The following is a 23,225-nucleotide window of genomic DNA, read 5'->3' as shown; positions in this document are numbered from 1 at the left end:
TTAACATCACTTACAATAAAAGCTCTTATGTATTGGGACGCTATCCGGTTCACCCACTGAGGCAGAAACTAACTTTCCAAAATTCTAATTTTTAACTTGAAACCTTGAATTTGATCATTGGCAACAAAATACAGTCCCTTATTGTCCTTGACGTGACAAGCTCACTTGTTTTTGTTCAAGAAAACATCTGCCCCATATCCAAGCATGAATAACCATACTGGGCAGCCAATTGCTGTTTCAGAAAGAAAAGATATTTCATTTTTAAAAAAGTCTAGTTCAATTCACAGCTTGATTGGATAAGAATCTTTTCTCAAAATAGATACAAATACACAGCAGAATTTCATCATACAAAAGACATGTATTTGGATATCATGATTTAGGATTAGCCATTTTTACTGCTTTATCAAAGGAATTCATAAGTGAAACTGGCATTTTGTTTTTTTCATTGAGAGTGATGAAGAAAACTATTATTACCAGTGCGGTTTGGTGTTGCTGCCTTGATTCCTGCCACAGAGGTTGGAGTCTTATCCACGCTTGCTTTTTTTTTTCACCATCAGTGCAAATGTCAGTACAGTGAAAAAAGCAAGTAGCATCCTAGTATTATTAGGAAAATAATTTTGACCTCATGAGCCTCCTGGAAAGATCTCAGGGACACCCAGGCGTTCCTGATTTAGTTGTTATTTTACTCTTTGTAGACGGGTCATTTGGAAATATTTTAGCTGCACAAACAAAATTAGACTGTTGAAAACAATGATTAGATGTTCAGTCCACTTTTGTTTTCAGCTTAATATCACAGTCTGTGCTGTGCCTGGCATAACGGCTCATGTTATTATACATCTCTCAGTATCCACAAGAAAAAAACAACGGACCGAAGGTGCCCGTGGAGTTGCGTGTGAACATCTGGCTGGGCTTAAGTGCTGTTGAGAAGAAGTTCAATAGCTTCGCAGAAGGAACATTCACCGTCTTTGCTGAAATGGTACTTGATTATCTTTTCCTTTTTGTGGGGGAGCACTGTTATGTTTTCAGTTCAGATGTCAAATCAACCACCAGCATAATCGCTAACTAAAATTCCATCCAACGGCCCTTCACTAAGGGGGTTGGGAATGATTGACTGGAGGTCTTTGTTGGGACACCCCAGTGTGATTCACACACAAGCACCCCAGGAGTGAAGAATGCTTGAGAGGTGCCAACCTCGAGAACCTGCTTGGGGTCTCTTTTCTGCCGTATAGCAAAGTGTCTGGAGTCTTTAAAACACAGAAGACTCATTCCTCAGAGGGGTGTGCCCAAGGGCAAAGAAAATGCAAAGAAAATACTTTAAAAACAGTAAGAGATAATTTGTAAATCCTTCACTGGGTTAAAAATCCACTTAGTTTATCCAAGGTCTCATTAGAGTTAAACCCTTGAAAACAATTTTCACAAACTGTTACATCTAAAAGTGGAGTTAGTTGTATTTCTTTTATTCAAAGTGCTTATTGATATAAATGTATTAGATATAGTCAGTGGATGTCTTCTGACAATTTTCAGATGAATTCCATTCTTTTACAGATGGGCCTTCATGCTCAAATAATTGAGGAGAAGACTATCTTCATTCTAGCTAAATTGTAATTGTGTTTCTACTATCTATACCTGACTGCTGGTTCAGGATTATAGCTCTGATCTTCTTGCTGGGCAAGAAAACCCATGGCCATCTTTTAGTTTTGCTTTTCTTTACCTGGCACATAGTAGGCTCCTGAAAATGAAAGTGAAAGTCGCACAATCATGTCCAGCTCTTTGCGACCCCATGGACTATGCAGTCCATGGAATTCTTCAGGCCAGGATACTGGAGTGGGTAGCCTTTCCCTTCTCCAGGGTACATTCCCAACCCAGAGATCGAACCGAGGTCTCCTTCATTGCAGGCAGATTCTTTACCAGCTGAGCCACAAGGGAAGCCCAACAATACTGGAGTGGGTAGCCTATCCCTTCTCCAGAGGATCTTCCCGACCCAGGAATCGAACCAGGTCCCTCATCAGGCCCCTACTCAAATGTCTTCCATCCTTCTTTAGCCAAAAAGTCCCCAGCTACTTATGTAAATCATGTTCTCAGTGAGCTCATCAGCAACAAATGGAGATGTCGGCTCGGACACAGAGACTCTCACCACTGGCAAATCTCAGCCCTCTTTATGGTTTGCATAGTGCAAAACCGACCAGACTGTAGATCTATAAATCCTGACTTAGAAAGGAATGCCCTATAAACCTGGATCTGCCATTGCCACAAAACCTGCTTCCAGAAAGGTCTTGGCCTACTCACCATACTCAAGAAGCAATGAGGGCTCAGAACTTTTTGACCACATAGAGGCTGGGTACTAAAGGACCTTCATGTTTCAGATGGGTCCTTTGTGCTGCCTAGAAATATATACCATTAATTCTAATATTGTTTCTGTGGGGAAACGTGCCCCATGTTTTAGGCAGCCGACTTATAAACAAACTTTAGAAGACTACATGTTCATAAATTGAGGATTTTTGTAGGTATCTAAAAGATTAGGTTCAGAGAACTATTTGGAGCCATTCAAAATAACAGTGGAAACAACTAGCATGATATATCAATGTTTATGAAGCACTCTTACAATCATTTGTACACCTGAACTTCAGAATAATCCTATGAGAAAGGGAGTGTTATCCTCAGTTTACAGATGAGAACACTGAGTCTTAGAAAGATGAATGATTTACCCAAGGTTGCAAAATCAGTAATAGTCCGATTTAGGTCCATACCTTCTGAATATAAAGCTTTTTCACTTCTCATTGTTTAGCCTAAGTCCTAGATGGACCTAAAAATTTATATGTTGGCTTTATTTCTTGCTCCCTGATTATGTTTCTCCAATTTCTTTTTAATAGTATGAAAATCAAGCTCTCATGTTTGGAAAATGGGGCACTTCCGGATTAGTGGGTCGTCATAAATTTTCCGATGTCACAGGAAAAATAAAACTCAAGAGGGAATTCTTTTTGCCTCCAAAAGGCTGGGAATGGGAAGGAGACTGGATAGTTGATCCTGAAAGAAGGTAAGTTTTCTATTTTCTGAGAAAAAAGGATGGTAATGGGGTCTTTCCTGAGAAACTGATAAATGAATCTTCTCCATCATCATTCTTGATCAAATTTATATAACACTCGCTGAGCAGAAGTAATCCACAGAAATGCATAGAAGCTTGAATGATGTCATCAATGTCTCATAATAAAACAACAAAATATTAAAAAGCACTTGGTACCAATATAGCTGAGAATGTATTACATGCAAATGTGTCAAGCAATGTGTCATTTTTAAAAAATCTGGATTGCAATCTTACAAGATAGGTAGTGTCAAAAATCATGAAGAGCTTGAGATTTTTTTATCTTCCTTGCAAGCTAGCAAGTCATCTGCCACAATTTTGTGGATGTTGGCAGGAGACTTTAGACTCCCAAAGCCAGAGACAAAGGACCCACTGCAAAGAGCAGTACCAGAGTATCAATATTTGCTCTCATTCTCCGAGCCCCAATTCCTAGAGGGCGATAAAAAAGGGCCAGGTGACACTTGAACATGAAGAGGATTGTGCAACAGGAATCCTGAGCTTAGGGCACCCAAATCATTTATAATGTGTAGTAAGCACGCTGGCCCTTTGCTCTGGAGAGAAACACTGTGTCTTTTGACTTTGTTCCTCATATAAACATCCTTGAAAAGATAGTTTGTAACAAAAGTTATGGAGCCTATGTTTAGAAATGCAAGACACACAAAGAATGATCTCCCAACAAAAAAAACAGTGTTATCTCCACTTTAAAGATGAAACAGACATGGAGAGACCAAGTCACTTGTCCAAAGGCATACAGCCTGTGGCTGAGTGGTATAGACAGGGCTGGAAGCCAAGTCTAGCCTGGGTGCCAAAAGCAGTTCTAAACCAATATGCTGGAAGGTCTGCAGAAAACAGATGGCCCTCTTTAAATGGATGAGTTGGATGGTCTATGCGTTACATCTCAAAGGCTATTATTCAAAAGAAACAGTAGAGGGGGCAAGTATGTGTCCCCTGGAGTCTGGAGGAAACCAAAGGGTGGTTTCTGAGTGTTGCCAAAAGCTTTGGAGCCAGAACACCCTCTTTTTTCCACCTCAGGACAGCGTACTTACTTTTGGAGGAAACAAGCTTGTGAAGTTGGAGTTGAAGACCTCAAGCTAGAGTTTGTTGTTTTTGTCCACATTTGCTTCCTATAAGCACACAGGATTAGGGAAGAATGGGAAAGAAGTGTGCTGGGTCTGGTCTGTTAAGTATTTGCATACAATTACTTTTAACCTTTGACGGTCTTCCCTTGTGGCTCAGCTGGTAAAGAGTCTGCCTGGATTGTGGGAGAACTGGGTTTGAACCCTGGGTTGGGAAGATCTCTTGGAGAAGGGAAAGGCTACCCACTCCAGTATTCTGGCCTGGAGAATTCCATGAACTGTATATATAGTCCATGGTGTCGCAAAGAGTCAGACACGACTGAGGGACTTTCACTTTTAACCTAAGATGGCCTTTTTTGGGGTAGAATTGGGGTTGCTGGTGAGAAGAAAGGAAATGGGATTTGAATTAGAAGGAAGGAAGGAAGGTTAGTGAGGACTAGAAAAGGTCAGGGGAACTGGAAAAGCTGAAGGTCAGAGCCTGTCAGAGCTGGATGGGACCCCAGAAGCAGCAGTCAGAGAAGCGATGGAGAAGCCCAGCTTATACCAAGGGTGGGAACTTTTTGTTTTCTGATTTCCCTCCAGCACTTGATTCTAGGGGAGGATACAGCAGGGCAAAGATGTAGAGACAGTAAAAGGAAAAAAGAAACCCCAGTTGAGCAGATACCTGGCAGAAAACTTAAGCCAAAGTTGGAACCTCTGTACTTTCCTCTGTGGGTTGTTCCAAATCCAGGAGGAAAGTTGGCATGACAGGGAGGCAATATAGATTTCTCAACTGGCCAAATAGACCATAGAGTCTAAAATGACCTGGTTTGGCTGCCATTCCTACCAAGGAACTATCCAGAAAATGTAAACCCCTCCCTTCAGTTTGTGTTACCTAGACCAAGCAAACCCCGAGAGAAAGGTTTCCACACTTGGCCCATGAGACCGTCTCCATTCCATTTTTAAAATAGGAGGAAAGAGGGAAGATGACTCTCTGTTCTTTTGAACTGTTAGCCAAGAGTCAGGCTGAGAAAAAGCTGAAGGGCCCTGACCTGACCCAGAAACAGAAGCCAGGTCCCTAGAAGGAGCTGCCCACAACGGCAGTTTTCCCAGTCCCACCCTAATTACTGAGCAGAAGCAACGCTGCTAATTTGAGACGTTCTCTGTAATTTAGGTCTCCTTGTTCCAGCCGCCCTTCTTCAAAGGAATGTCAAAAGCTATTAGTACTAAAAGGAGTTTGGAGTGGGGAACCCAATAGGGTAAGGGCGAGGAAGGAACAGGGGGCCACCCCAGGGGTGTAGATGTTTTCCGGCCATTGGAAATAGCCGGGGTGGTCAGCGACCACCTTTGGTAAAGGTTTCTCCTTTGGTAACACGAGCCTCTTCCCACACAGCTTGCTGACCGAGGCGGATGCGGGTCACACAGAGTTCACAGATGAAGTGTACCAGAACGAGAGTCGCTACCCCGGGGGCGAGTGGAAGCCGGCGGAGGACACCTACACCGATGCGGTGAGAGCGCCTCTCCCGTGTCAGCTCCGAGAAACCGTCACCAAGCACAAGGCGGGGCTCCCCGGCTCTTCTGCCCCATTGCACGTTCTGAACAGTCCTTCCTTTATAACTTAAGCCTCCAGAGCACATCCATAACTATTTCCTATAGAGAATACATGGAGCCTATTTTAACTAGGTACTGGGACACGGAGACCTGGGTTCGATCCCTGGTTTGGGAAGATCCCCTGGAGAAGGGAAAGTCTACCCACTCCAGCATTCTGGCCTGGAAAATTCCATGGAGTCAGTGGCGTCCAAAGAGTTGATGACTGAGTGACTGTCACTTTCAAAGTCTGGGTTGTGCAGGGTTTTTTTTTTTTTTTTTTTTTTTTTACTGTATTATGTAACTAGCTTTTAAAATCATAAATTGAATTCTCGTGTCTTTGGAATAGTCAAACAGCATAAAAGGAAATGAAAAGTAATTATTTTCCTTGATCCATACCCCCCACTTTGAGATAACCATTGAACCAAAGATAGCAGTTTTCTGTTCCTATACAATAACTTCTTTTTTTACCCCCCTGAATAGAATGGTGTCAAAGGCACAGTTCCACAACTTGTATTTTTCACTTGTATTTTCATTATAATGTGTCTTGGACATCTTGAGTTTTTTTTTTTTTTCATCTTGAGTTTTTTAAAACATTTCTGCAGAGTGTTTGATTATATGCACCCCTCTATAATTTAACTGATCCTCTTTTTGACATTTAGGTTGTTTTGTTTTTTTTTTTACAGTCTTTGTTTTTTATAAGTAATGTGACAATGAACATCCTTCTACATACATTCTTTTTTTTTTTTTTTTTTTACATACATTCTTATTCATTTAGGAAAGTTTGCCTGTAGGAGAGGTCCCTAGCTTGGTCAAGGTTTCAGTGCATATAAAATTTTGACAAATATTGGCAAATCACTTTCAAAGAGGCTGTACAAATTTATATTTCCAGCAACAGAAGAGAGGACTTTTTTTTGTAGACACACACCATCCCACATCTGTGTCAGTACATGAACAGATGGTCTCCTGTTGATCAATATTCACACTCTTAAAGTGAAACTATTTTTCTGTTTATCTCCTTTATTTCTTTTACTATGTACTTCTTTTTCATACTTCTATCAGTTTTAATACAGAACTTGTCAATATTTTCACATAAACTTTGCTCAGTCTTACATGATTCGCATCTACAGCTTCCTGTAGCATTACCGCCTATTTGAAAACACCTATTTTTCATGCTCTGTCCATCTCTGATGGGTTCTCTGCAATATAACCCCTCGTAAGAGTTGCATCATTTCATAATACTAAGTTGAACCATATGAAATTGCTGATCTTTGACCATTTTTAACTTACAAAAAACAGTTTCCCGTGGTTTAGCATAACATATCCCTTAATAGTAGAAACAGAAAGTATTCTTTTAACAACGAGTTACTGTTTGGCAATTGTGTATAGATTAGGAATTTTTCTGAAAAGATTGCCTATGAAGGTATCAAATTAGTATGTGAATCTATAGTTAAGTGTGAGGAATCCTATCTCACATTTGCCTCTTATGTAACACTGTGGCTTCTTTCTCTTTGTTGTTTTTGTTTGTTTGTTTTTTGTAAAGAACGGCGATAAAGCAGCATCACCAAGCGAGCTCACTTGCCCTCCAGGCTGGGAATGGGAGGATGATGCATGGGTCTATGACATTAATCGTGCAGTGGATGAGAGAGGTAACATTTCAGACCTATTACCTGACCAGGGGCTCTCCAGCAATGCCTTGGTTAAAGTCAAGTTGCCTTTGGAGGGAAGAGTTTCCCGTCTTCTGGTCTAAGACAGGAGGCGGGTCAGGTGTTTGGAAGACAAGCAGGTGCTTGGACAAGGGCAGGGTGGTAGGCTCTCAAGATACAAGGTGACAGGCTCGCGGGTAGCTGGACTTCAAGATGCCAGGGATCCAGTGAGAATTTGGGAGGGGATTGGAGTTTCGAGTTTCTCTGTTCTAACCATGCCATACCCTCCCTGGGAACATCACACTAACTCAGGAGCCCCCTACCTCGGAAAGAAGAACTGCAGAATGCCTTAAAAGTCATCCTATTCAGCAGTAAGGCAGATTATTGACATAGCTTCTGGTAATGATGCTTATCCTTTCCTATGGCTAGAAATCTAACATTAAATGGAACTAAAACATTTAGAATTGTCCAAATAGAAACTTTGATTTTTAAATTTCTTCTGAAGAACTAGTATGCAGAAAGAACTACCATTAATAAGGAAGATTTCAAATAGATTATAAGTTTCTTGATCTGGATGCACACACCAGCCCTTCTAATACTAGTTAACATTGTTAGAGTGCAAACTGTGTGCTGATCATGGTCCTCGTGCTTTGCTTGCATTATTTTGATTAATTCTTTTGAAAAAGGTATATTTTACCTTTATGCTGGGGACATTTGGTCCCCAGCAGATTTACCAACTTGCAAGAAACTTTTTAAGTAAACAGTCCACATGAGGAGATGCTGGGATTTGAACCCAGTCTGTTACTACGCAGGCCATGCCCTCTATCACTGTTCCCAAATGCCTCTCATAGTTGGCTTTATTCTTGTGTGAGGGCATGCTCAGTCGTGTCTGACTCTTTGCCAACCCCATGGACTATAGCCCACCAGGCTCCTCTGTCCTTGGGTCAGACTTGGGAGTCTCCAGGCAAGAATACTGGAATGGGTTGCCATGCCCTCCTCCAGGGATCTTCCCAACCCAGGGGTCGAACCTGCGTCTCCTCTGTCTCCTTGCATTGGCAGGTGGGTTCTTTACTACTGAGCCACCTGGGAAGCCCCACTTTATTCTTACATACATTCAATTTCCATGAATGTTGGAAAGTATAAACATGGAGGTGAACCCCATGGCCACAAAGGAAGCTTCTTGAGGAAGAATCCAGGGGAACAGGGCTTTATTCTGTTTGGCTGATTGCACAAGAGTGAAAGGAGCAATGGCATTCAGTCAGGACAGTGGAGAATGTTGGGAGGGGGCAGAGAGTGACTGAGTGTTTCCTGGAACTTTATTTAACTTTATTGCTGAACTTTATTTGGCAATCTGGCAAGTGCATCTCTTTTGGATAACCATTCACCAACTCTATTCCAGGCTGGGAATATGGAATTACCATTCCTCCTGATAATAAGCCCAAATCCTGGGTTGCAGCAGAAAAAATGTATCATACTCATAGACGCCGAAGGCTGGTCCGAAAACGCAAGAAAGATTTAACACAATCCACTTCGAGTACCGCAAGGGTAAGAGGAGCAGTGGGAGGGAGCAGGTGGCTCTTTCTTCTAGATCACTGAGAATCACAGTTAATCCAGCTGTTTCTACAGAAACCATTTACCTGAGACCCTGCTCAAGGGTTCTAAAAGTGTGCCCGAACCTCTGACCTACTGAATGAGGAACTCTGGGGGTAAGCCCAGCATTCTATGTTTCAACAACTAAGTCTTCCAGGTGATTCTGAAGCAGGCTAAATAATGAGAACCACTCAAGAGGCACTGATAGAAGCAGAAATTATTTTGGTAGCATATTGTAGTAGTGGAAGTAGCTCAAGACTTTGAACAAGACATCTAAGGATTCAAATCTGGGCTTCGTCTCCTTTCTCATCTGCAAAATGGGTATAATATCATGCATCTACTTAGAGTATTATAAGCTTAAATGGAATAATAATAAATTGAGTGGAACAATAATCCTAATAACAATAGTAAATGGTATGTTTTGTGTTCCTTCTATGATGGTAAGTACTGAATATATATCATCTCCAACCCACAAAATCTGCGTTTCATTCTCATTGTACAGACAGTCCTCACAGAGGTTAAATGGATTTGCTTCAGGCTACCCACGTAGCTCAGTTGGTAAAGAATCTGCCTGCAATGCAGGAGACCCGGGTTCGATTCCTAGGTCAGGAAAAATCCTGTGGAGAAGGAAATGACAACCCACTCCAGTATTCTTGCCTGGAAAATCCCATGGACAAAGGAGCCTGGCGGTCTATAGTCCATGGGTTCACAGGAGTCAGACACAACTTAGCAACTAAACCACCACCATATGTCTAGTAAGTGATAGAGTGAACTCAGGCTAAGCTCATTCTAAATAGGAATTCTTTCTATTCCACAAACTGCCCAGCTTACAGTAGATGTGATGAAGTGATTTTTAATTAGCCAGTGAGCTTCTCAGTTCTTCTATGCTTCCAAAGATGGAACTATTCTCATCCTCTTATCATATCTTTTCTGCTAGCTTAGGACCTTGTTCCTAATTAATAATGGAGTAGAATGAATGAGCTGATGAATGAATATTTGTTTTGCAATCAGCCCTATTCTGATGGGGTGAGAAGTTTCTAGAGGCACTTTGACTCCGTTCTTCCACATGAGAGTGCCAAGGAGAGGTGGAAAGATCACTGAGCGACACGTCAGAAGGCCGGAAGCGTGGCCCAGTTCTACAAAGAGTATTGTCGAGAGACTTTGATCACGCTCCCCAACCTGCCTCACTCCTGGCTTCATGAACTCTTTCGATGCCACTAGTGACTGCTAGAGGGTTAATTACAAGATCTTCCTTGACCTGGATTTTCTGTTTATTCAAAGTTGAAAAAAATAGCCCCTACATTAATAACCTACGTGAAGCTCTTATTTCTGAAATCATGAATATTATTCAGTATTATTTTACAACTACTAAATCTAGTCATACTTTTAAGATATTTATGTAAAGTTTCTACCACTGAAATGTCAGCTACAGGAGGGCAAGGACCCTGTCTCTTTCTTCACTGCTTCCTCAGCTCTTAACCCAGTGCTGCATGGTAGGCACTTATATTTGCTGAACGAATTGAAGAAAACATTGAAAACTGAGATAATTAAATAGAAATAGATTTTACGATAAAAGCTACCTTAGTCATTATAGTAGTTATTCTAGAAGTAGTATACCCTGATTTACTTATTAGCTATAGAAGTTTTTATCTTAAACACTTAAGCCCTGGGGAGGGTGGCATCATTTCTTCCCTCCATATGTAAAGTGGAGATAATAATGTTTTCCAAACTATATCACAATAGCAGTGTGCTTATGAGCTAGTGAAGTGAGAAAATAGAAAGCAATTTGCAAAAGAATCCATTTGGTTTACCCCTGACCTCATGCCCCAACCCATCCCTGCTACCAAGTCTAAATAAGGGGCTCCTCCTGATGGTATAGCCATCACCTTGGCAAAAATCTCATTTCACTTCAGTTGCTGCTGTTCTCTCTGCATCCCCAGAGTCCATCACCTCTGCAAGGGCAGAGAACCTGTCTGTTATTTTTTTAGTATTTTATTTATTTATCTGGCTGTGTCGATTCTTAGTTGAGTCATGCAGGATCTTTTGTTGTGGCACACAAGGGCACACAGGCTCAGTTGCTCTGTGGCATGTGGGATCCTAGTTCCCCAACCAGGGATTGAACCCACATCCTCTGCATTTCAAGGCAGATTCTTAACCACTGGACCACCAGGGAAGTCCTGAGACTCTATTTTGTTCTCTGTTGTACCCTGGATTCTAGCACGGTGCTTTGGCCCAGAGTAGACTTTTGGTACGTATTTGTTGATTGATCAGGTAAACTGCTTTATCAATATAAGGAACATTGTTATGGTGATGATTATCGTTAAATGTTTTACCTCTGTTTTAGGCCATGGCAGAATTTGAAGACCGGGAGGGCTGGGAATACGCTTCTCTAATTGGCTGGAAATTTCACTGGAAACAGCGTAGTTCAGATACGTTTCGCCGCAGACGCTGGAGGAGAAAAATGGCTCCTTCAGAAACACATGGTGCAGCTGCCATCTTTAAACTTGAAGGGGCCCTTGTAAGTAATGAATAGCCAAAATTCAAATTATATTCACAGAGGGAAGACACATGCGTGTTGGACATAAGGCCACCGACTCCACTACTGAAAGATTGCACCTAATTTGGTAGAAAGCCACACATCATAGGTGTTCAGCAATGTGGAATAAATAGACCATTGACACGTGGAAGGTTCTAAGAAGCCCGTTTAATATTGGCTCACCTAACTGTTTCTTCAAGTGTTCAAAAGCCTTTGCTGTGGGTGACATCTGTTAACATTCCAAGCTTAGATTCTTTGGATCATACTCTGGAAACTACAACTGTTCAGCAAGCCAAGAAAGTTAAATATACAGGTGTGAGGGGAAGGAAAACAGAAGATTGGCTCGCAAAGTCAGAGAACGATTCACATGCAAGCACAATAGAAAGGCAGGGAGGAAAAAAGCAGAATGGCAGAAGGAATGAATTAAGAAAATGGTGGTGGTTGATTTAAATCAGTGAGGTGGTCAGGGACCATTTTTGGAAATTTGTGTTTGGACACAACCTATTTTTATATTTCTACACACTAACCTTTCTCTGTTCTTCCTCCCTTCCTCCTAATACTCTTATGTATCCTTTATGCTTTCCTCCCCCCACCTCCCAGAGCTTCCCTGGTGGCTCAGATGATAAAGAATCCACCTGTAATGTGGGAGACCTGGGTTCGATCCCTCCAGTATTCTGGCCTGGAAAAGTCCATGGACTGTACAGTCCATGGGGTCGTAAAGAATCAGACTGAGTGACTTTCACTTTTCTTTCCCCCACCCCTCCACCCTCAAGGGGTAGGGGTTTGGTAAGCCTAGACTTGAGATAGAAAGGCTGGCTCTAGCTTCCCACTCTGTCACTATGCTGAGCGTCATTCATTTTTAAAAATGGAATGATTGAATTAAGAAAAGCTCTTAAAACTGACCATTCCATTTGTTTCTAATTCTTACCTCTTCATTTTTAGGCATTACTGATTGGTTTTCCTGCCTCTTATTTTAGGGCGCAGACACTACCGACGATGGAGAGGAAAAGAGCGCAGAAAAGCAGAAGCACAGCGCCACCACTGTATTTGGAGCAAACACTCCCATTGTTTCCTGTAATTTTGACAGTAAGTTTTAAACGTGGATTTGTGAATTTCACTTCTGTGACTTTTATCTCAGGATAACTATGACTCACCAAATGTGATTTTTTAAAAATCCTTTTATGTAAATGTGACTTGCATTTTCATCATATCATGAATGTGATTTTTTAAAATGCAGTTTTAATAACTATATTTGGGGTAGAGTATGGTCAGATATTTAATCTTAACATAATCTGTCTGATATTTACTCATTCTATCAAGAGCCCTCCAAAGATTATTTTAATTACTGAAAAAGTTCAGAAAGTTAAGGTTGGTTTTAGTGATACCCTTCAGGAATTTTGGAATGAAGCAGACCTACTCTATAATAATAATAGCAAATACTTACATTAGTCTTAGTATGTGCCAGGTACTGTGCATATATTATCTCATTTAATTTTTATAACAACCCTAGAAGGGAGGTACCATTATCGTTCCCAATTTCACAGGAAGAAATCAAGTACAGAAAGATTAAATTATTTGACCAAGATTTTGTAGCTTGTAGGCACTAGAGATAAAATTTGAACTGAAGTATCCTGGTTCCTAGCATTTGCATAGTGAATCACAATACTCTGAAAGTGTTAGTCGCTCAGTTTGGTCTGACGCTTTGGAATCCCATGGACTGTAGCCGCCCAGGTTCCTCTGTCCATGGAATTCTCCATGCAAGAATACTGGAGTGGGTAGCCCTTTCCTTCTCCAGGGAATCTTTCCGACCCACGGATTGAACCTGGGTCTCCTGTATTGCAAGCAGATTCTTTACTGTCTGAGCCACCAGAGAAGCCCAGAATTTGTGTAGTGAATCACAGTACTCTACCGCTTCTCAAATTATGTGTGTTTGCAGGGGCAGGATGGGGTAGCAGTGTGGTGGGGAGGGTCGTTTATGTATTAAAATAATAATGAGAAGTATAAAGTCTTTGAAATACCAAAGAAAAACTTAACAGATAACTGTTTCTTAGATCTGGTGCTGAAATGGTATAGAAAGCCCTATTTCAGTAACTCCTAGAGACCCGGTGTCATTTTAAAGGTCGGCAATGACAAGCAGTACCCTAAATCCAGGAAGTTTATACCAGGAGTATGCTCTCCTGACTGATACACTTGCAATGAACTTCCTGTGGCATTTTTACAATGCTTCATTTTGCAGGAAACACTTGGAAGACACATCGTCACCGTTGTATACCTTCTGTATATACAATATAAATTGTGGGGAAATGGATTTGGGTAACCCATTTATCTGAAACATGTTATGTCCAATAGAAAAATAGGAGTTTACGGTGTTCCGTTTCTTGCAAGTAACCTGCATCCTGTTCTTTTTAGGAGTCTACATTTACCACCTGCGCTGCTACATCTATCAAGCCAGAAACCTCATGGCTCTAGACAAGGATAGCTTTTCAGGTAAAAGAAAAAAAAACTCCATCTCACATGTTATTACACAGCAGGCTAGCTTGATTCTACTTTTCATCGAGTGGATGCTTTGAGTTATTTTGCACAACAACAGAAAGCTTTTCCTTATTGAGAGTAAGTAGTTTGATATGCATGAAGTCAAGGGCTCAGTCATTAGACAATGGCTGAGTCTGTCGAGCACAGTTGCTGAGTGACGAAGAAGATATATGGTCTTTTAATACTAATAATCATTAAGGGATTAAGTGATGAAAATCACCAAGAAGAAAAGTAGTTTCTGCTCTCTTGTTTATACTTATACTCTTTTTACCCCAGAACTCTTGGGTTGATTGGCAAGTCAGCACATTTATGTAAATATAAATATTTTTTGTAACTCTCTAAGTTGACAAAATGATTACCACCAGTTCACCCATTTCCCTACTTTGGAGTCCATCTTGACCTCCTCTGCTGCCTGCTCCTCAAATTTCCAGCACCAACAAACCATGAGACTTCATCACCCCTCACACTGACACCCTAGTTTTGCTGCCTTTGGACTGGTTCTCAGAGGAAGGTTCTGGGCGCCTGCTGCTTGGGAATTTGTGTGCTGTTGCTGATGTAACCAGTTCCTGGTCTCCCTGGGCTAGTGTTGTTGTTGTTGAGTTGCTCAGTCCTGTCCCACATTTTGTGACCTCATGGACAGCAGCACATCCGGCTTCCCTCTCCTTCACTATATGCCGGAGTTTGCTCAAACTCACGTGCATTGTGTTGATGATGCCACCCAACCATCTCATCCTGTGTCCCCCCTTCTCCTCCTGTCCTCAATTTTTCCCAGCATCAGGGTCTTTTCCCATGAGTCGGCTCTTCACATCAGATGGCTTCACCTTCAACATCAGTCCTTCCAATGAATATTCAGGGTTAATTTCCTTTAGGATTGGCTGCTTTGATTTCCTTGCTGTCCAAGGGACTCTTAAGAGTCTTCTCCAGCACCACAATTAGAAAGCATCAATTCTTTAGTGCTCAGCCTTCTTTTATGGTCCAGCTCTGATATCTGTACATGACTACTTGAAAAACCATAGTTTTGACTATAGGGACTTTTGTAGGCAAAGGGATGTCTCTGCTTTTTAATACTCTGTCTAGGTTTTTCATAGCTTTTCTTCCAAGGAGCAAGCATCTTTTAATTTCCCTGAGCTATAGGAGGAGCATTCCACTTTAGGACCTGCAGGCCAGCAGAGTGTCCCTTATGGAACCAGCTCTAGGACCAGTTGCCTGACACTCTGGCATGCTCACATCAGTTGTGAGGTGTGTTCCGAGCACTAATATTAACCAACATTTGTGAATGGTTTCCTTCTCTGACAAATTAAGGCAGATTTAAGGTTATCTCTAATACCGCTCCAGAATGGTTTTTGAAGACATTTTTGAATATTCACCACCAGGGGGCACCCAATCATTGCAAGTCAAAGTTAATTTCTTGACTAAAGCACATGCCTTGCAGTTTGATACAGAAGATATACCATCAGGGTAAAAGCAAGGAATCCCATTCATGAGATGCTGCAATGCTAAAAGCCAGGCATCCTGTCAGCTTGTGCAAAAGCTTCAAGTTAGACAGCAGGGTATTGCTCACAGAGGTCAGCTCCCAAGCAGTTGTAAAAAGGTTTAGTGAAATTATTAAGCATAGAGAAGTGGGTTACTTTTTTTTTCTTAGCTGTTTTCAGCAGTACTGAGGCATAGTTGACAAAGTTTAAAGTGAACAACATGATGATTTGACATATGTACACCTTGTGAAAAGATTCCCACAATTGAGTGAACATATTCATCGTCTCTCAAATTTACATTTTGTGAGTTGGTGCAAACACTTAAGTTGTACTTTCTTAGCAGATTTCAGTTATACGAAAAGTATTAACTGTAGTCATCATGTTATCCACTGGATCCTCAGACCTTATTCATCTTGCAGGTGAAGTTTATACTCTTTAATTCACATCATTTCCCCTGCCCTCAGCCACCGCAGGGACCACCATTTTCCTCTCTGTTTCTCTGAGTTAAGATTTTTTTGTTTGTTTCACATATAAATGATACCCTGTAGTATTTGTCTTTCTGTGTCTGGCTTATTTCACTTAAGCCCTCCAGGTTCATGCATGGTGTCACAAATGGCAAAATTTCCTTCTTTTTTAAGGCTGAATTATATGTTATTGTATGTATGTATCTACCTATATAGATGGATATTTTTTCTTCATTCATTTATAGTTTGCCTTTCATTTTGTTGGTGATTCACCTTGCTGCACTGAAACCTTTTTAGTTTGAGGTAGTTCCATTTGTTTATTTTTGCTTCTGTTGCTTTTGTTGTGTCAAATTAAAAAACCAGGCCAAGTCAATGTCAAGGAGCCTACCCCTGTGTTTTCTTCCAGGAGTTTTATGGCTTCAGACCTCAGCCATGGCCCACTGTTACTCTCTTTTTCTGTTTTAGATCCATATGCTCATGTCTCCTTCCTTCATCGAAGTAAAACCACCGAGATCATCCACTCAACTCTGAACCCGACATGGGACCAAACGATTATATTCGATGAAATTGAAATTTATGGGGAACCCCAAACCATCCTACAGAACCCACCCAAGGTTATCATCGAACTTTTTGACAATGACCAAGTGGTAGGTAATTTAGCATTTCTAAGATGATTTAGGGAATGATGGAGCTCTATAAGGTTGTTTGTCAGAGAATTTCAGGATTGCTTGTTTCTCTAGGGCAAAGATGAATTTTTAGGACGAAGCATGTGCTCTCCTCTGGTGAAACTAGACTCAGAAATGGACATCACTCCCAAACTTCTCTGGTACCCAGTGATGAATGGAGACAAAACCTGTGGGGATGTCCTTGTAACTGCAGAGTTGATTCTGAGGCACAAGGTACTTACTGAGTTCTCACTCATACATTTTTTTCAGAGTAGCCAATTAAAACACTTGTTAACAACTCCAGGCACTGTTTACTTGAACCAAAGGGAGGCATTGACTTTGCCTTGTTTGTTTCACAGGATGGCTCCAACCTTCCCATTCTTCCCTCGCAAAGGGCACCAAATCTGTACATGGTCCCCCAGGGCATCAGGCCTGTGGTTCAGCTCACTGCTATTGAGGTATGCTGCTTGCCCTGTTTCATTGGTCAGATCAAATGGATGTGGCCACCCAACTGGAATCTTTTGTATAGACATGGAACCTTGCTGTGTCTTTTCTTGCTATCTCCAACTTCCTTTAGAATTTGTCCACAAAACAGAAATATTCATGGAAAATAGAATACTCATCAAAGCAATAAAAACAAGTCAATCCCAATATTGCTGAGGGAATTTAGAATTCCCATTTACTGGGAGCCAGTGGATTTCTAAGTTTCCCGGGTCAACTGGAGAACTGGGAGAGAGGAGATGGACTCAGAGCAGCATGTCTGTGTGTGCGCTGAGAAAAGGGGACCTGAGGGGGGAGGTGGAGGGGAGGGGTGGGAAGAATGGGAAATGGTGACGTGTCGGGCAGTCTGAGCAGATACAGGTGGAGGGAACTTGATGGACGGCATCCTGCCTACTAGTGAGGGCTCCCTGTTTGTCCAGTCAACAAGCTGTTACTTGGAGGTTTCCATCCTCGGGCTGTCTTGCTAATAAGACTGAGACAGATGACTTTAAACTACAGCTCTTATTTTTGAATAAATGCCTGCAGGTCAGACTCTGTGTTAAGAATTTTACACTTGATCCCCAGAATAACCCTATGATGGGGAATACTCTCAGCTCCTTTTGTAGCTGAGCCAGAGGGGTTACTAACTTGCCAGAGTTAGAGCTGTGGTGCAGCCAGGATTTGATCCCTGCGCTCTTATCTGCTCTGCTGTTTATCCGCTCAGATAAGGGAAGAAAATGGGCAAAGACACTTTCTCTGTCTGACCTCCAGGCTTTCTAGGATAACATTCTCAGAGATTTGAGGCAAATCGGTTACAAGTCCATCTTAAAGAATTTACCAGTTATTAAGAAAGAGTGTTTCCTTTTGAATATTTTTAATATGCTGGGTTTTCTTCCCTTCTCTTTATATTGTTCTCTTAGATTCTAGCTTGGGGCTTAAGAAATATGAAGAATTACCAGATGGCTTCTGTCACCTCCCCCAGTCTCATTGTGGAGTGTGGAGGGGAAAGGGTCGAGTCAGTGGTGATCAAAAACCTGAAGAAGACACCCAACTTCCCAAGTTCTGTTCTCTTCATGAGAGTGGTACTGTATCAAGACTCCATATTAGTCCATGTGTATTGAATTGCTGACTTGTACTTGAAAAATGAATATATACAAATCCATACATTATATATTAATATAGTTCTAAAGTCCGACAACAAATAGAAAAACCCTGCCTTAGTCTGCTTGTCAGTGGCTCTCCTCCCTTATCTTCTCACACTGTAGCGATAGTTCCTTAAAGCTTCAAAGAGCCCCAGTGACGCACAAGTATCTATGAGCAATCCTAAGGTATTTCTCCAGAAAACTTCCATCTAGTCAGCTCTCTATGACAAGCTCTTAGTCCTCCAGGAACAGAATATTAACCCCCAGGCATGCCCCTGTAGGTGTGTGAACCAGAATCCCCCATAGTGACTGGCTGGCTGGGAAAGGGAGCTGCAGAGGGAGCTGCAGAGTAATGAGGTGATGGCGCTTGCCCTGCCTCCAGGCGCCCCTAGGGATGGTGCCCACTTTTGCTCCATCGATGTTCCCCTCTGGTTATTAGAAGTTTGGCAGCCTTAGATCTGGTTCACAGTCCTCGACTGCAGACCCCATAATACTCTGGAGCAAGAAGAGGCTACTCCATTTTTCTATCTTTAAAGCAGTTAAATCCTTAACTTTTTAAAATGGAAAAACCTTTCTTTTAATACTCTACTATAAAAACAGATACAAAGGCATTTCCTCAGTTTTGATGGGGTGGAAGTTCCAGGACCTTCCCATTCCTTTTCCCACCCCAGTCATTTTTCTGACGTTGGGGCCTCCAACACACGGCTCTTGAACTCTAGGGTCATGTGGCTTAACTCCTCCTCTTACGGATAAGGAAACCAAGGCTTGGAGGGAAAAACGCCCTCTGCAAGTTCCATAACCAGTGCCAGGTGCGGCCTGCTGTGCTCAGAGACTCTGTCAAGACTACAGCAGCAGCTACATAGAGCCCAGTGCTGGCTGCGTTCACACTCCCTGCATCGGTCTTCAAGCTTGCAGGGCAGGCATTTTCATCCCTCTCAAGTGTGCTTTGGAGAAAACTGAAAGGTTAAGTGATTTACACAAAGAGACACAGCTAGCAAGTGGGTGGCTAGAGTTCAGACTTAAGGTCCCTCCAGCTTCAAAGCCCATGCTACCAGTGAGCACCCCCTGGAGGCTCCAAGCCAGAATCCCAGAGTGATCCCGGGGCCACTCTGCCCATCCTTGTCTTCTCGCCAGCTCCCTCCCCTGACTCCCAGGCTCTAGTCTGGGATCTAGCCTTGGTCAGCAGAAGTGAGGAAAGCCTCTCAGTTGACCCCAACTTCTATTCCTGTGCAAGGACAGAGGTGGAAATAATCTGAACCACACACCAGGCAGACCTGAGACCAGCCCATGATTCCTCAATCAGACAGTGTCACCAAGGTCACCAGATTGTACATAGAGGAACCAGGAGACAATGAGAAAAGAGCGTCCTATTTTGGCATTGAACTTCCAGGGCTGAAAGACTCCCAAGCTACAGTTACTTCCTGTGAAGGTTCAGTTTTATCTCAATCATTTCTAGATTTTAACTAATTCTAACAAAGTGCTGACTTCACACCCTGTTAACAGAGCAGAGCCAGGGACTAAGGTACACTTTTAGGCACTTCTCGTTCATTAGTTCAGCAACCCGACTGTTATTGAGATCCCTGGGACACAGAAAGGTTCCCTAAGATCATGCCGTGCAGCTATCAGTGGCAGAGCGGGGATTTGACCCCAGGCATCTGGTTCAGAGCTCAGGCCCTTCGTCTCTAGGCTGCTAGCTGCTCACTGTGGGGCCCTGAGCCTATGCCAAATGGGCAGAGAGAGCCTGAGATGGTCCCTTTGGTGGGGGTTAATTGGCAAAGCTGCCCTTGTCAGGACTTGTAGAGAGAAGTGACACCTACCTCTGTGACCCACCTCCCTCCCCAGTTCTTGCCCAAGGAGGAACTATACATGCCTCCACTGGTGATCAAGGTCATCGACCACCGGCAGTTCGGGCGCAAGCCCGTTGTGGGCCAGTGCACCATTGATCGCCTGGACCGCTTTCGCTGTGACCCTTATGCAGGAAAGGAGGACATCGTGCCACAGCTAAAAGGTAAATGCGAGAGATGACTGAGAAAGTAGCATTGACATAATTACACAACCATGTGTAAAACAGATAATGTGAAGCTGCTGTTTAGCACAGGAAGCTCAGCTTAGAGCTCAGCGATGACCTAGAAGGGGGGGATGGGGAGGTGGGAGGGAGGCTCGAGAGGGAGGGCATATATGTATACTTACAGCTGAGTCACGTTGTACAGCAGAAACTAACACAACACTGTAAAGCAATTATCCTCCAAATTTTAAAAAAGGGAAATCCAAGTCTCTAAATAACATCTTGGATCTTTTCATGTTGAGCTGATTTCATCTTCACCAACTTCTCAAGGTGCAAGTACTTATTCTCCAGGTTCTGCAGATGAGGGAACAGTTTGATTGACAGCATGCTATGTAACCTTCCCAAGGTGATGCAGTTAGTAAGTGGCAGAGCGCCCCTTGAATCCTGGCCTTGTTTGGAGGGGCCCAGTGCTCAAACTGCTACCTTCTGAAATATCCTGCTCCTGGGAAAAAACATTTCTTTTTTGTGTTGTCCAGCAGAAAAATCAAACGGGACAATGGGTGGTTGCTGTTTGCCATGATAAATATTTTGATGGGAGATACAGGGGCCCCTCTGTGAGCACTGAAGGAGCAGGGAATTTTTAAATTGCTTTCTATCTATTGTTCCACCTCATTAATGCATCACAACATCCTTATGATGTGATTTGAAACATATGATTTCATTGTTACCCTTGGAGGAAAAAATAATACCTGCTGAGTTTAATTCCTGGCTTTAGGTCACATAATTAATGTGTAAGTGTTAGAGCAGGCTATAGCATTATCCTAGGGTTCTGTATGAAAGAATAACTATATGGATAGCATTTTGCACTTGTTTATTCAAGAATTACTTGTTTTTTAGTTTACCATGTGCCAGAGACTGTGTTAGGGGCTGGGGACTGGATCCCACCCATGAGCAAGATCCCTAGGCTTGTGAGATTAGACCCAGCGGAGAACTGTCACCCATTCAGCTGATCGCTGATGGCCTCAAAACTGAAACAGATGTCTTCTGTTTGAGCAGCTGTGCTGCTAACTGGTTCTGTGTAATCTTCCATAAGGTTTGGTATTGATTTTACAGAGCCTCTGAAACTTATCTGCATTGTGGGTCTGAGCATCCTGAATCCCTGATTCAGAGAAGAGAGAAAAAAATCCACAGTCACACTTGAGCCAAACCCTACATGTGTTTATCCACACATTTCCCGTGAAATGCATTTTGTGCTGAATAGATGGTGCCTAAACAGCAACATTTTTATATCAAGGATTCACGTAACTGCAGGCGTTCTTTGATCTGGGATTATATAATGGAGAGAAAGTGTTTCCCTGGTGTGTTTTCTACTGCTTTCATGAGGGAACACTCTTTGACACAAATATGTGAAATCATTAGGAAGGTATAGATGCACATTTTCTCTGGCCTCAGAATCTGAGTGGACCTATGTATGTCAGTAGGTCAGGGGCAGACAGAGGCCTCCTGGTTCATAATTCTATGGAGTTAACTCAAGGCTTCAGAGAGTCACTGAAGAGGAAATGGGGAACACATTAAGGTGTGTGGGAATGGGTGAATGGGGAACACAGTGTTCCCAAGACCAGAAGCTGTTATTTTAGATCCACCTGATACTTTGTTTAAACCAAGTTGAGGTAAGAGTGCGGGGATATGCTCGGTTGGTCTGGTGGGGGAGGCACACACCTCCCATCCCCAAGGTGTTGTTGACATGAGGACTGTGACGTGGAGAACTGATGATATAGAAAGGATCCCCCGTGCGGTTTTCCAGCATGCCTGCCCACTCACCCTTCTGTGCTGCTGCAATTGTTAGGAGTTGGGGGAAGCTATCTTGGAAGCATAGAGACTGCTGATAGATCTGGGTGTGCCACATGGATACTCAACCACCTAGCAACAGCATAGCAACTGGTGCATCATAGATTCTCAGTGTCAGTCTCCTCTGCTTCCCCAGTGTTCCCCTGATCGTTTCTTTGACATTTACAAAGGGCATGCTTTGCTCTGTACTCTGGTATGACAGTTAAAACACAAGCATTAACGTCAGAGAGCCCTAGGTTACTTACTTGCACTTGTGATTGATCAACCTGAAGCAGACTTGCTTTCTCTGAGCCTCAGTCTGTTTGTTTTTAATCTCTATAATGGGTATAATGCCACATATGCACTTATTCTACAAGATTTTTGAGGGGTTAAATGAGATCATGTATGTAAAGAGTTTAGCCCACTGCCCAGCACATGGCAGGTGCTTAAAGAATGTGTTTTCCCTCCTGTATGTCCTATGCATCAATTGCTGGGTCAAATAAAATGTTCTTTTGCCTTGGCAGAGTTTGTTCTGTCTGGGTTCTGGCTTTCTGATGAATGTCTGTCTGCCTGATGTCTTCATTCATAAAGCGCATCTGTACTTCTCACTCCATCCTGCCCCAAGCTGAAGCTTTGGCACCCCATTCAGCTGAACCAAATCTGGTGAGCCCTGGGAGGCTACTCATGAGCCCTCGCTCTAACCCCAGACTCTAGAGCCACACATATTCTGGGAATTATTTAAAGTCAGGATGGGTGCCTTTTCCCTCTACATATACTGTAAGAGGGAGAAGGCAATGGCACTCCACTCCAGTAATCTTGCCTGGAAAATCCCGTGGATGGAGGAGCCTGGTAGGCTTCAGTCCATGGGGTCGCTAAGCGTCGGACACGACTGAGGGACTTCACTTTCACTTTTCACTTTCATGCATTGGAGAAGGAAAGGACAACCCACTCCAGTGTTCTTGCCTAGAAAATCCCAGGGACGGGGGAGCCTGGTGGGCTGCCGTCTGTGGGGTCGCACAGAGTTAGACATGACTGAAGCGACTTAGTAGCAGCAGCATACTGTAAGAACTGGGGCTGAAAGAGGCCGCTGCAACTTCAGCCGTGAAATGTGCCTATTCACCCTGCTTTGCTTTTCTGTGTCTTAG

At 42.6% G+C, this 23,225-nt stretch overlaps 1 protein-coding gene across 5 annotated transcripts in view; it reads left to right on the top strand.

The window, feature by feature from the left end:
- Nucleotides 1-23,225, top strand: part of MYOF (myoferlin) — a 178,939-nt gene that overhangs the window by 119,216 nt on the left and 36,498 nt on the right. For all 5 annotated transcript variants that reach the window (XM_061402820.1, XM_061402819.1, XM_061402822.1 and 2 more), the window contains 13 exons: nt 845-976; nt 2,871-3,034; nt 5,528-5,642; nt 7,265-7,370; nt 8,767-8,912; nt 11,302-11,475; nt 12,471-12,579; nt 13,903-13,980; nt 16,427-16,608; nt 16,702-16,860; nt 16,986-17,084; nt 18,027-18,188; nt 20,091-20,256. In XM_061402820.1, coding sequence (XP_061258804.1) covers nt 845-976; nt 2,871-3,034; nt 5,528-5,642; nt 7,265-7,370; nt 8,767-8,912; nt 11,302-11,475; nt 12,471-12,579; nt 13,903-13,980; nt 16,427-16,608; nt 16,702-16,860; nt 16,986-17,084; nt 18,027-18,188; nt 20,091-20,256 — 1,792 coding nt within the window. The remainder of the gene's footprint in view (nt 1-844; nt 977-2,870; nt 3,035-5,527; nt 5,643-7,264; nt 7,371-8,766; nt 8,913-11,301; nt 11,476-12,470; nt 12,580-13,902; nt 13,981-16,426; nt 16,609-16,701; nt 16,861-16,985; nt 17,085-18,026; nt 18,189-20,090; nt 20,257-23,225) is intronic.

The sequence above is a fragment of the Bos javanicus genome, chromosome 26 (genome assembly GCF_032452875.1).
Source record: "Bos javanicus breed banteng chromosome 26, ARS-OSU_banteng_1.0, whole genome shotgun sequence".
Lineage (NCBI taxonomy): Eukaryota > Metazoa > Chordata > Mammalia > Artiodactyla > Bovidae > Bos > Bos javanicus.
The sequence above is the reverse complement of the archived record's forward strand: the minus strand, read 5'-3'. Positions and strand labels throughout refer to the sequence as shown.